Source organism: Anopheles coluzzii, chromosome 3 (assembly GCF_943734685.1).
Source record: "Anopheles coluzzii chromosome 3, AcolN3, whole genome shotgun sequence".
In the NCBI taxonomy this organism is placed as follows: domain Eukaryota; kingdom Metazoa; phylum Arthropoda; class Insecta; order Diptera; family Culicidae; genus Anopheles; species Anopheles coluzzii.
Window position 1 is genome coordinate 43431669 of NC_064671.1, and position 15629 is coordinate 43447297.

The 15629-nt window shown below is 46.9% G+C and overlaps 2 protein-coding genes across 8 annotated transcripts in view; one reads left to right on the forward strand and one right to left on the reverse strand.

Moving 5' to 3' along the window:
- The window catches only part of LOC120957121 (protein outspread-like), a 192275-nt gene that overhangs the window by 81315 nt on the left and 95331 nt on the right, over positions 1-15629 (reverse strand). For all 7 annotated transcript variants that reach the window (XM_040379138.2, XM_049609536.1, XM_049609535.1 and 4 more), the window contains exon 2: positions 7436-7519. In XM_040379138.2, coding sequence (XP_040235072.2) covers positions 7436-7519 — 84 coding nt within the window. The remainder of the gene's footprint in view (positions 1-7435; positions 7520-15629) is intronic.
- On the forward strand, positions 4510-7424 carry LOC120957134 (CLIP domain-containing serine protease B15-like). Its single transcript, XM_040379175.2, has 2 exons — positions 4510-5298; positions 5365-7424. Exons 1-2 carry the CDS (start codon positions 4871-4873, stop codon positions 5984-5986), a joined length of 1050 nt encoding a protein of 349 aa, XP_040235109.2. The 5' UTR covers positions 4510-4870; the 3' UTR covers positions 5987-7424.

A 15629-nucleotide genomic window follows, 5' to 3' on the forward strand; every position in this document is an offset into this window, starting at 1 on the left:
CTCACGGTATCCGCGACGATTGCATAACAATCTTTACCGGCTGCAGCCACGCTGGTCACCAGCCCATTCTACCATCCATTTGTCGACATTTTGCGCATCTTGGGCCGCGTTGCGCAGCGATCAGACGATTTTGCGATCACGATCGGATGCCAAATTGCGAACCATTATCATTAGCTCTTGATTGAAAATTGATGAATCCACTGGTTACGGGAGAGATCCGTGTAGCATGGGACGCAAACAGGGACCCACGGGGTAAGGAGTATCAATCCAGCCCTACGCCCGACTTTAACCGTGCGAACGGGAACCAGTCTGTCTGAACCACCCGGGCACCCGGATTCGTCGTCATCGAAGTGCAGGACGGTTGCCACATAATCTGCACCGAGCACACGGGAATGGAGCGGTAAAATTTGGTGATGTGAGCAGCGATTGAGATTGAGCAGTATCGAGCAGGATCGACATACCGGAGGTACAACGTTCCTCCCCCGAACCTCCTATGCTCGGGGGCCAGCAGCATGTGCAAGCGCATCCGAAAGCTTTGCTTATCATCATTACAGTTATTACGATTAGCCGTGTCCGTTATTAGCTGCACTATTATGTAACAGTACATAGCGTGCCTACACGATGAGCATGGCGGTGATGGAGGCGCCCGGGAGCACGAAAGAAGGGAAGGTGTGCAGTTGCACCGTTGCAGTGGGTTTGTTTAGCCTGTTTCTTTCTTATTTTTTTCTCTCTTCACCCACTAACGGGCTCACGCTTCGTCGCTGTCGATCATGAGTGAACGGTTGATCATGAGCGTAAAGTGCAGTTTCGTTGCTATAGCAACAGCGAACCAGAAAAGGGTGCTAAGGGCAATGTAGAAGGGTGTGTGTGTGTATATGTATTAAATAAACGAAACGAAGCGGGGGGAGGAAAAGAATGTGGTCGCTCTGAACGAAATGTGACCGCGTTCGATCGGGGAAAGGGTTTATGAGGTTCACTTGGCTCGGCTCGGGTTGGGTGCAAAAGAAGTTGTTACATTGGGTGATAAACATAATGTTGGTGCAGTTTTTTCTTTTCTTTTCGCGAAAAAAGTGATTGTCTGCGGCACAGTTCGTAAGGTAGCAGCGTTTTAAGACGATTTTTTGGCACACATTTGTTAATGGATATTGCAGTCGACGTTTGCGTCCATTTTTATGCATTCCGTACGGGATGTTAAGCGAGTGAAAATTGCTTTTCGTATTGCATGGTAAATAATAACATTTTCTTAACGCTCCACGTTTGTCCCAATTCAAGCCAATGGTAAAATAAGAAGGAAAACAGATTGCACAAATCAAGAAATGCCGGTCTTGAAACCATTCTGCACCAGAGCGCAAGCGCAACCGTCCACGCGCCCAAGATTGCACGATGCACGGTCGCTCGGTGATGCAACTGCATTCATTACCACCCACACGAACGGTCCCCGGTTCGAGCCGATCGATCGGCTACGGTCCATCGGAGCCGGTTATTGCAGATCTCCTCCACAGTCCGCTTTTGCCGTTGCAGGTTAATTTCCGGTCACCACACCACCGAAGGCACCGCGCGCGTCGTCTCGTCACTTGGTCTCGCCACTTTCGTTCCTTGGTGCTGCAGCGCTCGACAAGGTGCCCTTAATCGCACACGACACGGCCCCCACCAAGCGGCTGGCGTGTGTAAGTGTGATGCGGCGGCAAAGAGGTAAGGTGTCGGTGAAAACGAAAAGTATTATTCATTTCCTGCAACAAACATTGGCACACAATCAATGCACCAATGCGGGGACAACACACCCACCCACCCTGGAGTCGCTTAAAGGAAGAGGAAGTGGGAGAGACAGGGATAGAGGGGTTGCAGAAATGGAGCTAGAATGGAGATCTCTCTGCGTTGCACTTTCGTACGGGTTCGGGAAAACGGAAAACAAACGTGAACCTGCGTTCAACCGTTGGCGGAGGAAGGAAAACTTGCAATCGAACACAGCTGACAACCAGGGCCAGCGGCAGCGGGCGGAAAAATTCAATTGAATGGAATGGTTTTGGAAGCTAATGTGGGCGTGCGCAACACAAAGGGCGCTCGCCGGCGCAAAACTGTCGCGACTGTGGCCGCGGTCGTGAGAAATTGATTAATTGAGATCGATTAATTCGTTTAAATTGAAATTAAATGACTACGGGGCTTGTACCGCTAGCCATTGGCCCCGAGGGTGGATCTTTACACTGCCCTGCCCTGTGTGTACCCGGCGTGTCTTTATGTTTGTTGTTCACAATTCACTTTCGATCGTAAAGCGCACCATTTGTTTGATCGGGTTTCCGTTGGGTCGTGCGGCAAGCAAAAGCAAGGAAAGTAACCGGCCAAGCGAAACTGCGTGCGCCTTTGGTTGCACTTTCTCAATCGGTTCTTGTGGCGAATTGCACATTGTCTTCGATCGATTGGTACCGTGCGCAATTGCTCACAAAAAAAAACGGTGCGACAGTTGCGTAGGCGCTGTTTCGAGCGTGGCTCAGATGAAAAACAAAAGGTTTCGCATAAGGGCGGGTAATTTTAAGCGGCTCCAAAATGTTGGCCCCGCAAAGACAAGTCGGTGATGTGAGTGCGAGATTTGTCTGCGGTGTGCTATCCATTGTTTCATGCGGGAAGGGCAATGTTTTGTCCCGGCCCCAGGGCATGAGAGCGGTACAAATTTTTAATTGATTTACAACCGCAAGATAAGTTGGCGTTCGTTGTGCACGAGAGGCTTGCGACATGCAACCAAGAAATAATGTTCGAAAAAAAAAGAAAAGGAAAAAAGTATTACAGAAAAGAGGAATGATCGGGGAAAAAATAAATTTTCCTTTTGGAACGAAAGGTAACAAAGCATGACTCATGCTTGTTCAAAAGAAGCAAACAAGATTTTTGTAAACAATTTTTACACTTCCTGTTCCTTTGATTCCGCAGTAAAATATCGATTTGCATAGCATATAATTGAATGCTCAAACATATACCTAATACGATGTAATCGATTGCCATGCCACACTCGCAACCATCACAACACGAATGAATAGAATGCTCTTTGGAATAAGAGCAACATTGGAAGCTGTTTGGGTGTAAGGTAAAAGTGGGCTGATACCTCGCCTCAAAATCCCGCATTCCCTGGGCCCGAATTCCACCAAAACCTTAGCCATTCCCTTTTCCGCTGATTGATCATGCGGGAGAGAACACCAACACGCCACGGGCATGCTGCGATCGTTCGCAGGCCGAAATAAAACATTGCGTTTGTTTGGTGCATTCTTCGCGCTTCACACTCACTCACTCTGCAACGTAAGCGCTGAAATTATGTAAAGAATAAAAGCGAAAAGGCAATTCCCGCTCGACCGCGAATAGTGCCCGAGAGCGCATGGGCTGGGCCTTTCTTTTGGCCGTTTTTTTTTCTTTCTTCAAATCTTCTTCTTGAGGTGGTGGGTTCTTCTTTGGTGGTTCCCGTCCGCAGCTAATCTGTAGGAAATCGAATCAATTTTGTAATCATTGCGTCAGCGTTTTGCCTTTCGGCTTTATGATTCTGAAGCCTGCCAAACGCGCAGCACGAGTGCGCTGCAGCACAGGGAGGGAAGAGAGGGCGGTCGCGTTTATTTTCTGCTATCATGCAGTCAATTATGGTGTTTAAAGGTACGCGGAGGTCCTTTCACGAGAAACCGAACTGTCCGCCCTGTGCGAGTAGCTGCGTTGGCGGCTGGATGGACAACTGATTTTTGTGGCACCCCGGCACCACGTCAGACAGATGGGATCGTCATGTTCCCGATTAATGGGTCGTCGAGCTTTACCTAACTTTTTTTTCAGCGAAACAACTGCACCGAACCAGAGTTTACTAAAAATATTCCGAGATTTGGTAGTGTAAGGTTTGGGTGTTGGCCCGGTGGCGTAACCGTGAAAGCTGCGTTTGCATCAATTTGCCTAGAGTCAAGGGGTCGTGTTGTGGTCGTGAACACGATTTGCGATCGATTTGATTGCGGCTTTAAGCGCCTGTGTGGTTCACTCAGGATTAAATAAAAGGAAAGAAAGAGAGAGAAAGAGAGAGGGAGAGAGAAAGAAGGAGAGAGAAATCTTCTTCAACTGCTTCTAACAGATGTTTAGATAGGACGGTTTCCAAACAGTCAAACAACTGGTGATTCGAGTTACTGGGAATGCAATGTTTGAAAACATTCCATTAGACAAGTTATTCAATCGCATAGAAAGAAAGTGTGGCTTGGGTTGGAAGCAAGAATCAGTAGTGAATATTGTATACATGAATGGTTTTGATGATCTTCGTCTATTTACTTGGCACTTTTTCTATACGTCTGTCTATACTGGGCATAAGCATGTAATAGACTTTATTATCTAAGATTTATTGGATATCATAGCAGGATAGTTAGTCCTGAGTGTGATGATCTTATAACATTCTTCGACAGTTCAGGATCCATGGTGATCATCAAAATTTACCGAGATAATATGGACTTTCACCATTATCTTTTATTTTGTACATGTCTCATGAATAAAGAACGTGGTTAGGTTCTAGGATCAAAGATATTGAAAACTCTACTTCTTCTTCTACTTATATCTACATCTTTTGATTTCAAACTTGTAATTCTTGGGGATTTATTTATTATAAAATCAGCTATGTTGTCCGTATCAACAGTTGTCCAATCAGCAACAAGCGTTTAAATGACGTAGTTGCTCTCGGAACGCTTTGACTCGTTGAATCTCGTTAGCGGCTCCCGTTGAAAACATGGTGATTCCCCTTATCAATGTGTGTCGGGAGTATTCCAGCGAACGTTTCAATATAGAGCATGCGTCTCAGTGAACCAAACAATCTCTGACAGTGCAAATCAGATCGTGCAAACCTTCACAGACATAAAATATTGCTTCGGAAGCAATGACGGCTATCAACATTTCATTTCTGCTACTTCTCTTAATACTTGCCGTTCGTTCGCATCAACGCACTGTTCAGGGTGAGCAAGAGTGTACATTAGTAACGCATGAAGGTGAAGAATCGAAAGGAGTTCTGGTCCCCGCCGACCAATGTACCACATTTCGGGAGCAACCAGAAAACAAAGACTTGCGCCCTACGCACCCCGTCTGCTGTGCTGTGTTTCAAAGTGACCAAACCTGTGGACGACTGTCGCAGTATGCCGACGAATTTAGCTTCGATAGCCGCGAAACGCAACTGGATCAGTTTCCGTGGGCAGCGATGGTGCTGCTGCGCCGGGTTCAGAAGCTTGTGTGCAGTGGTTCACTGATCGCTAGCCGGTTCGTTCTGTCGGCGGCTCACTGCTTTGTGGATGTGCGCGGTACGAGTAAACCGTAAGTGATAAGCAGTGCCGGGGAAGTTCTCCTCGTTCCCCGTATGACGAATTATTACAATTTCAGAGCAACCGATTACCGGGTACGGTTAGGTGATTGGGATCTTGAGCTCGATGAGGATTGCCTGTACGTGCGCGGCCAGCTCGTTTGCAATGAGCAGCAGCCGGTGGATTATGCCGTCGAGCGGATCATTAGTCATGGGGACTTTCAACGACAGCGGAGGGACTTTTTGCACGACATTGCACTGCTCAAGCTTGCCGAAGCGGTAGAGTACGGTGCACAGATAGGACCTGCATGTTTACCAAACTGGAACGTTGGAGTTCCGCTGATTGCTGGTCAGAAATTTACTGTCTTCGGTTGGGGACGAACGCGGTCTTATTCGGGGGTAAGGCGCAAGTACAAGATTGAGATGCCGGGCAGGAATATAAGTGCGTGCGTAAGGGCTTACGGGTTGCGCGCGCCGGAGGTGCCTCGGATACATCTGTGCGTTGGAGGAGTGTATAGAAAAGACGTGTGCCATGGTGACTCAGGAGGTGCTCTGATGCGAAGGGAATCGAATCGATGGGTGCAGGAGGGCATTGTAAGCTTTGGAGCGTATCGCTGTGGGAAGCCATTGCCTGGCGTGTATACAAATGTCGCTCACTACATTGATTGGATTCAGTGGGCCATAGATGTCTCTTCGAGTTAAGTCTTGTTTTAGTATGTTTTAGTAGTCTTGTCTATAACATATATTTTAGAACTTCTGAGTAGATCTCTCCAAGGTAGAGCGCTTAATTTTGTTAAGTTGTTCTTAATTGTTGTTCTTGTGTTAATGTTGTTCTTATTTCAATAAAATATACCAAGCGTTTAGCAATGCACTAAGAAAACGGGAATAGCAACATCTACGAGAATAACAAATTCCGAATGCCTAATTATTTACATTACGTAAAAGCTGCAACTGTTATCCTCATCCACGTCGATATCTAGCTCAACCAACAGAAACAACAAAACTGAAGAAAACAAAACCTCAACCGGCACCTGGCACCTGGTGCAACCTGCCACCCCGCCGGCAATCTTGCGTCGTTCAATTTGTTGCGCAGCGCGCTAACTTTAGTCCGCCGGGGACGTTGGATCAATCATGCATCGGTAGCCAGATCAGCCATGCGGTTTGCACTGCTGCCACCCGGTTTCGCTTTGCACCTGATATGTAAATTAATCAGCCACTTTTTGACATCCATCAATCGCCCCATAAGTCGAAGCGAGCCCGTTGAGCGGTCGCGGATGGCGAAATCGGTGCGCGCGATCGCAAACTACCCGCTGCCGACGCCGCCTCGTCGGTAGCGAGGTCCCTCTGGCGCTCGTGTCGATCAGTCGGTCGTCCGACGGTTGGATCGAGACAGCGCTAAACGCTGCGCTCCCGGACATCGAGAATACCGCGCGGATTCACAGCTACCGTTTGGAACGCCACCCAACAGAAACTCAAACCAAATCCCAAACGTTGTTGAAGGGAAAACGAACGAAAGAGAAACAGAACAGTTGATCGAACAACTGGCGACAAGCAGCTCATACTGCAAAAAGAATCGGTATCGATTGGGTCCGTCGCCGCCGTTCAGCAAAACCGGTGCGATGTTAGGATCTGGAAGCGTAGCGTGCACGGCTTGAACCGCTTCCAGCTGTGGACATTAGGCCGTGGCGCTGACTAAACGATTTAATTTGCATCTCCACCATTCCACCAGTACCCTTCTCCTGTTGCACCGTATTTGTCACCTTGGTCGCTGTGATGATGGTGCTGGAGTGAACTTTGCCAGTGAGTGGTTCGGGCGAGTGACAGCTGCAGAGGACTTGCAAGTGATAAATAAACACACCACACTCGGCAAGGTATCGCTGTGCTGCACTGTACCACGATTTGGAACGATGCAGCCAGCACGGTGGAATGAAACGGGGGATGTACTTTGGCGCGAAGAACGTGCCACCAGTACCGCAGTCACTCCGGTGGCTCCGATCGTGATCCACCCGGTTTCGTTCCTAATCCGTCACCGTAAAGTACAACCCAACGGAGGAGGAAGAACGCGAACTTCGAATCAAGCGCAGTGAGAGCAACGGGTAAGTAACGTCAGACAACAGGACGAATGTTCATGCTCGCTCAAACCGTACTTACCTTTGTTCTGTAGACCGGATTGCTAAAGTCCCAGTCCCAGGGGGCGACGAATAAATATCCACGTTTTGACACCTTTCGCGTTGCCTGCAAAGAAAAGCGGGAGAAGAACAAACAAAGTGAGACATCAGGGAGATTCGGGGGTGTCGAGAGGATGCCGTGGCAGACTGCATTCCTCAAATGCAGTCGGCGTATATGTATGTGTGTGTGTGAGTGATGTGGGTTGATTATGGAAACAATGTGGTGATGCATACGATCGATGTTTAGCATACAATGTTGTCGGAAATAAAGGCAACTGCCTTTTCTTTGAAGCCGGTTTCTATTGAGCAATGGTGCTTATTAGACCTCCTTCTCGGGGTTTGGCTTAAATTGGTATGTCATGGCGTTGCCCTATATCTATCGCTAATTAAGCACATCCACAACGCTCAATTATCGAGGCTAAAGAGAAGTAATCCCCTAGGCATGATCTCATTCATGTAATTTAGTTGCATATTTGAGAATAGTTTGAGGTTCGATAAATAACCAAAGAAAATAGTAATAAAAGTTAACATTTGCTTTGTAATATGTGCTTCTAATCTGTTGATCTATTTTGGGATAAGACCAATGAAAATGTTACTAAAAGTTTTGTTATTTATAGAAGCCATAAGATTCCTCTTTTTATGAAATCATCATAAATATTTTAAGTCAGTTCTCATAGATAAAATGTCATTTCCCAGTAATAGTAATTGATTTAAATGGTTATTTTTCTATTCTCATTCAGTAAGCGATTGCCAAAAACTAAAACTAACAAGAACCTTCTTAACTACGAACTTTTATGAGAGTATGCCTTAATAGGCACTTGTTAAGCTAAATTGATTTTGCATTTAAAACCGAAAATTGTTCGCCTGTTTGGTCCTGTGTTGACAGGTTTACTGGTCTTTTAACTTAAAACCCAACATAAAAATAAAGCCCAAATCTGGGCCGCACTTGCAGCAACTGGTTATGAAAGCGGACGAAAGTAACCTCCAAAACCTGTGCTCTGATTAAACGCGTCCTTTTACCCCTCCCCTCGGCACCAATTTGCACTCAGCCTACCCAATTGCCCGCGAAGCCCACGAAGAAATACTTAGCCTCGTAATCTTTAGCATCAGCCGCGTCCGTGAATTGAACGTAACATTCACTTTCTACCCGTCTTTCCTATGGGCAATGAAATCAACTGGTTAAGCACCGGTTGAGTGAAACAAAAACACAGAAAAAAGAAACGGAAACAAGAACACTAAACCAAACTCCGGAACGGGGAAGGGTACACTAAGACGATCGAGTGCAATCACCGATCAACAACAAACCGCGCAATACCGCGGTAGGGACGGGTACAGCACATCAAACGGCAAATAAAAACGGGATCAATGAGCTTCAATAGTCGCGCACTGTCCGGACGAGTGGGCTATGCGCGAAATCAACGACCGCGGCCGTCTTTATTGCGAGCGAGAGATAGAGAGAATGGGTAATGGGGATGAAAAATTGCACAAATTTACAAGTGCAACACGGGCTAGTAGTAAGTAGACTTCCTTCAGCCTCATTCAAGATCATTGAGCGCTCATGATGTGCGCCCGAAAACGGTAACCAGCAATTCCCGCGCCGGCACTGACTCACCCAATTGGCATCGAACCGGAAAGGGAATATGTTTGTGTGGATCCCATCTCCACGGTGCGTGCTTTGTTAAGCTGCGCAATGGCGAATAAGAACATTCACCCAATTAATAAATTGATCAAAGTGCACTCCGGCATCATTCGGATTAATTAAGCATAAGCGATCCGAGAAGCCCAGGAAGGGGTGGTGTTCTTATGGGGGCTCGTACCATTGGTCCTGTTCTTGCCGGTGCGCTCTCCACCGCAACCACTGAGGCAACTCGCAGCACCGAGGTGAATGTACCAATTGACCTACTAAAACAGAACCGCGGCCCAGTCGGCCGCGTTCTCTTTGCACCCTTCGCACTTCCCTTTCCTAGAACCAGGGTGAACGATCGCGCGAGAGGGCTCACGCGGTAGCCAATAATGTTTGCCGGGTACACACGGTGTCGCTTCTGGTTTCATATTTTGCATTTCGAAAGCAACGGAACACGCGAAATCCGACCGAAAAAAAACTACTACAACAATCACCTCACCATCATCAAACCGTTTCAAGTGACACTCATTTGTATCTTTTCCAACATGTTTTTGTTGTTGTTCCCAGTCGCTGGTTTGAATGTTGCGAATTCGAAGTGAGAGGCTTGTGTTTGGGGATTTGCTCCGTTTTGATTTTGTAGTTTGGCCAGCGGGAGCCATCTGAGCTTTAATTCCTTTGAGACAGTGGAATCGGGAAGGTTCGGGACTACCGCAAAGCCTTCGCGGTACACCTGTCAATTAACATTAATGCTTATTGGATGAGTTTTGACATAGTTTGCTTGCATATTTTTTTTTTTATCTTTTCTTTGGTCCGTTTTTAGATGGTTCCAAAAGAGAAGCCGATCGGGTTCGGGTGTAGCTTTCATTTCGTTAAAATGAATTTCTGCCTCGATGACATCGGGCATCGGGATCTGTTGGCGGACTTTGATGAGGAAGGGAAACATCAGAAAGATTGTCATCAACAAATCCAGTAGCCTTTTGCATTTTTTGTTTCGAATACCATAAATGAATAGCTGGCAATTCAATGAAGCGGCTGTTCTGAGGCTTAATGACACACAGTATGGAACATTATCGTGATAAGGGAACTTTTGCACCGTATGCACATCTTCATTCGAAGACGTGTAAAAAGCGAGCAGAATAAACACAAGATTATGTTAATATGCAGATTAAACAAAGATTAACATTCTGACAAGAAAGAACTGAATTTGTACAAGTATAATTCTTAGTTGTTATACTATTATTGTCTGTTAAAACATGTTCCAAATTTAAAAAATCCATGTTTTAAGAACATGGTTTTAATAATTGTGTGACAAACAGCTAAAACAACCTCAAAACTCCTCAAGAGAAAACCTCTGCCAGTCAAATACGAAGGAAATACGAAGTACATATTAATATTTGAGAAAAAAAGAAAAGATTTTCATTTCATTTATAATTTACACCCACTTCAATAACCTTGCCTAATACATTCCGTTCAAACATTAAGCAATTAAAACATTGCTCACATTGTAAATGCTTTAACCACTACATAACATAGCGATGCTGATTGCCCAATTTTAATGCTCCAGAAACAAAAGTTCGTCGAGTGCAAAATATGTAAATGAATTCAGCTTCCAACAACCAACGCCTTTCACTAGCCTAAACAAATAAACAAAAAAGTAGCTTGGGGGATCACATTCTGTACTTTGTGAGGGTCCATCAAAATGTAGCCAACGGTCTCCGGTAGTTAACCATAGCGCCACATTTACATACATTCCTGCGCATGTTGACCCTTCCCCGCTGGTTGAGCTGCCGCTGCTGCTGCTCCTTGATCGCGGCATACAATAGGCGGCGGGATATGGTAACAGGGAAAGGCGGCACGGTGTATGTTAAATGTCACCATTTATTTCCGTCAAACGGCGGTGGCGTTGATTTCTGTAACGCCAAAACAATAACAACAGGCAAATGTATGGTAGGTGCATGCAGTGTAGCGTTGTCTCTGGAGCGCGAGAATGAAACCTGTTGTCTGCAGACAACATGCAGGGGAGCACATACAGAACGGGCTTTCCGGAAGCCAAAGGCAGCTGGCTGGTTTGAGTGGCTGGAGGTGGTTTGCTATAGTAAAACCACGCAAACAAGCAATGCAATTCCGGTGGTGGGCGATAAACGGGGGCTTCAGCAACGCTGCACAATCTATGTCACCAGGTTGGGGGGGGGGGGGGGGGGGCTGGGGCGGCGGATGGCAGGTAATTTGAATTAACACATTTGCTTCATTGTTTTCGTGGAGGTGTGAATGGTCAGCGTGGAGAGTTGAACACGTAGCGTTACACGGTTTTCTAATGCACAAAAGGCGCGGGTTCGGAGGTAGAATACAGGTTTACAGCTCAACACTGTCACTGGCTAACGGAGTGGTGTCCTATTTTTGCGTACAGATGGTGCTTTTGGATGTGACGTTTTAGCGACTTGATACGAGAATGAGAGTACAAAAAGGCGTTCGTTGTGTAGTAGGTTCAAACTGAACCTCATGAGAGTCTCACGGAAGGGGCCCAGGCCTCCGCTTGCGGTAAAGAAACCACACATTTACCGTTTGCCTCTCTTTCGTCAACAATTATTTCGTCTATTTTCCATCAACTTGCTTGCCCGTGCCTGTACTGCGTTCAATCGGCAGCTGGACGCAAACGGCTACGCCAACGTCTGCCCAGTGGACTTGCACGGTGGTCCAGTGGACATTCCATAGCTGTATTAATATGCCCTTGAGTCAGCACAACGGTTGAAGCGCTGTTTTGCACGTTTTGCTATCAGCACCTCACACGACCACGAGACGCAAGACATAGCACAGCACACATTGCACACCGTTCACTTTCCATCAGCGAATCCGATCGATCGATACTTAGTGTCCCAGGGTAGCGATTGGATGATATACAACAACAGGTCCCGCGCGGCTTGTCTTGAGACAACCCAAAAGCCCCTTGAAGACGTACGGCGTGGTTGCGTAAGAGTTTTGTCTATCTTGCCCATCCCCTCCTCTCTCCCCGCGGGCCCTCTCAATCTCTCAATAGGAGAAACCTATGCTTGACCTAATCACCAAAACCGTCTCCGTCTGCCCTGTGATGCCAACCTGTTGCCGCGCTGTAAAAATGCCTCCACTGCAGGCAGCGGGAGGGCCCTTTTTTGTGTGTGTGCATTTGGCCGCGACCACGACGGTAAAGTTTTTTAATCGTGGGAACGCGACGGACGTTCATCTTTTCCTGCGCCAACAGTATGCGCATCTTATTACCCTTCCCCCGGGCCCCGAGCGATACCCTGTCGGTACCGATCTGTTTCGCTTGTAACATCCCTTTCTCACTCTCTCTCTCTCCTTGGGTAGGCTGAGGCACATCATGCACATGCGCCAGTGGCTTGGTATCGAGCGTTTTGTGTCGATCGAAAATCGAATCGACAAATGGCGCAATATCGCACAATCGAGGCTACCCCCCTTGTTTGTGTACGGAGCCGGGCCTGTAGCTCGTGTAAGATCGTGATTCGCGCGGAGAAAGATCATCGATCGGTTGCGGGGTGCTGGCTTGCTGCCGAGCGGTGAGGTGATCTTTAACGTGTGCGGATGGGTATGATTGAACGGAATTTTCATTACGCTTAATGTCAACCGAAGAAATGGAGAGTGGGGTCGCGTTTTGGGGGTGAAGTTGTGTGGGAAGCCATTGATGGATAAACTTCACATAGGTAGTGGTGTCTTAAAAGGCACGAAATCTTGGTGAAAATGCATGCTTCTTGCTTAGTTTGAACAAAAAGCTATAATTTTTCAAACAACATTTACAAAATCTTCGGTTCTGTTGCTCCCAGAATTTGAATACATATTTTCCCCTTTTCATAATATACAAGCACTGCCAGCAATCGGTAATCTTAAACGAAACCTCCAACCGCATCGACGACGACGACGACGACGACAGTAAAGACCCATTATTTATGGCTCACATAAAATCATCATAGTCCCATACAAATCGATTTAAACGGACAACTTTGCTGACCATTAGGGCTCCCGGCTCCTTTCTCACCAAACCCCCACACCCTCCCTCTTCCGCCAAAAGCAGAAGAACCAGCTCCCGAAGTGCGGCTTTCCGATAAATCAGCAAATCGATCGTTAGCGAGGGCGAACCACCGAGAGCGTAAAGCCCGGGCGCAACAACACCAAATTCCCAAGCACCCATCCGCACCAACTACCAACCTCTGTCGATGGCCTTTCGAATAATACGATTTTGACAGTGTAAAAAGATGGAAAGGGAGAGCTCCCTCTTGTGCGATTTAAAAAGAAGCGATCCGAAAAGCCGGGGGTGTTGCTTTTGGTGAGGGTGCCTTTTTGTTTGGTGTCCATCTCATCTGTAAATCATTTCTTATTTCAAGCGCACCAAGTGAATAACATTTAATCTTTCGTTTTATGGCTCTTTCTATTTATTGGCAGCTTCTTTTGTCGAACTGAAGCGCTTCTTCGGCTCCGTTTGGTCGTGCGCATTTCGATTGCACGATCATGTGCTCATGCCCAAAAAATGGATGAACAGCGCGCTTCAGCGCGGGCAGGTGTATGTGTGATGTGGGCAGGTGCCAGAGCTCCCCTGCGCTCCGCTCAAGCATAATCTTGATCGTCATCGGCGTCATGTGGGATCATCAGCGATGAGCATTTTTATTGTTATTACCATTATCATTGCTTTTTCGTTAATAGTTTTTCTTTAACTACATTTAGCCAACCAGCAACCACCAATGGTGCGTGGGGTCGTGCGGCGGGGATCCGAGAGGTTAAGAAGAAAACTCATCACTCCCCTATCTCACCCGACCACGCTGCCCAAAGTCCACTCCGCGCAACAACAACAGCTGTCAGCGATTTGACGGGGTGGCTTTAACGAATCACTTAAAGGTAACTGTTTCTTGACCTTGGCGCTCGATCTTCACCCGTGCCCTGAAGACGCACAGCCGCGAAGGTACATTTTTGGGCACAGTGTTTTTGGGGTAGTTTGGTTGACGGGGGTGGAATTTTGTTCCACCCTGTGCGCCGTACTCCGTGTCCCATCGCCGATTGCCTTCATTGCCGTGGCCGGTGTGCCGTTGTTGCGTAGGCCGCTGCGCATTCCAACCAGGCGCGGCCGAACAGTTTCACGTGTGTCGGCGAGGTACCCACTTTGTTTTTTGATTTCGCGTTGGCAGGTTGTACAAAAGTGGGCCCGACGGGGATTTGTGGCAACAGGGGGATGGAAGAAGATTGCCTTTTAGGAAACATAACGACCGATTCAAACTATGCTGACCTCTCCGGGCTGACCCCGGGCGAGTAGGTTTGTGTGTGTGTGTTTTTTTAGTGGCGAAGGCATTCAAATGATGTGTTTTTAGAATGCATTAAATTATGAAACGTTTTGAAACCTTTTTTGGATATTAGCATTCAGAAAGTCAAGATATCAGCTTACGGTTGACAATTGAATTGAAGTGATTTGTTTACAGTTGAACAAAGTAAAGGATGTTTTCAGTATGCAGAAAGCATGCAAATGTTTCGAAATATTTCTTCCCAACAAGAACCATCACAAAGTTTGTAACAAACCGACACACTGAAAGACCATTCCTCATACGCATTCTATCACGTAACGAGTTGATTTCTTCCAGTTGCATCCATTCCGCCTGTGATTTGAAGAAAAAAAAACCCTCTCTCCCCAAACGGACAGTGAAAGGGTCGGCGAAAGTTGCTTATTTTGATTTATATGCATCCGTGCCAGTGTGTCCATGTGCACGTACACTCCTCCTCCCCACCGCATCTATGCAAAACCTAATAGACAATTGTCAACACACACGAACAAAAAAAAACAACAACAAATTCCTCGCGCGCATGCACCACGTTCACTTGCGCATGGGTCGAACGATGTGCGATTGTAGCTGTAGCGGCGACGATCGATTTCGTGAAAGTCCTTCCGCCGCATTTCCCTACCCCTATTTCGCTATGGTTGCGGCCGCTAGGAGCGCGCGCGCGCGTTGTCTATTGTTTGCGATAGTGAATAAATCTCCCAAACCGTCCAAACAAACCTCTATGCTCTATGACCTGTGCGCGATCCCATTGCACCCTGTTGCACCTTGGACGGTCGCTGGACGGTGGACGGTTTGTGGTTGGCGTTTCTGTATATTGCTTGCGGTGGTGGGTACGATTTGAGAATTCTTTTGCTGAAAATAGCCAACTAGCCAGTCTGCATCCGTAGCATCCGTCCGGGTGACTGCGGTAGGGCGGCCTGTTTGTAAATGGTCAACCACCGCAGTGCAAGTGAAGGTGAAAGGCGACGGAAATGATGGTTGGGGTCCTATTTGTTGGTCAGACGCCTATTTTGCGGAGGGGAAACAATTTCCATTATGATTTCCATTTTCATGTGCATCGGTTTGTATCGACCAACGTATCTACGTTTCGTGATGTGTGTGTGTGTTGGGTCGATTTGCAGCTGGAAATTGAAATCACGCATCGACTGAACTGTTACAAGCCTCTTGTTGGAGAGTAATAGGATCAAAGAAAGCAAAGACTTGTGATTTCAAAACGTTGTAGAGAATAAATTTAATATTCT

Coding starts and splice junctions, on each gene's coding strand:
- LOC120957134 (XM_040379175.2), top strand. CDS start 4,871: ATGACGGCTATCAACATTTCATTTCTGCTACTTCTCTTAATACTTGCC. Junction 5,299..5,364: donor GTGCGCGGTACGAGTAAACC/GTAAGTGATAAG, acceptor TTACAATTTCAG/AGCAACCGATTACCGGGTAC.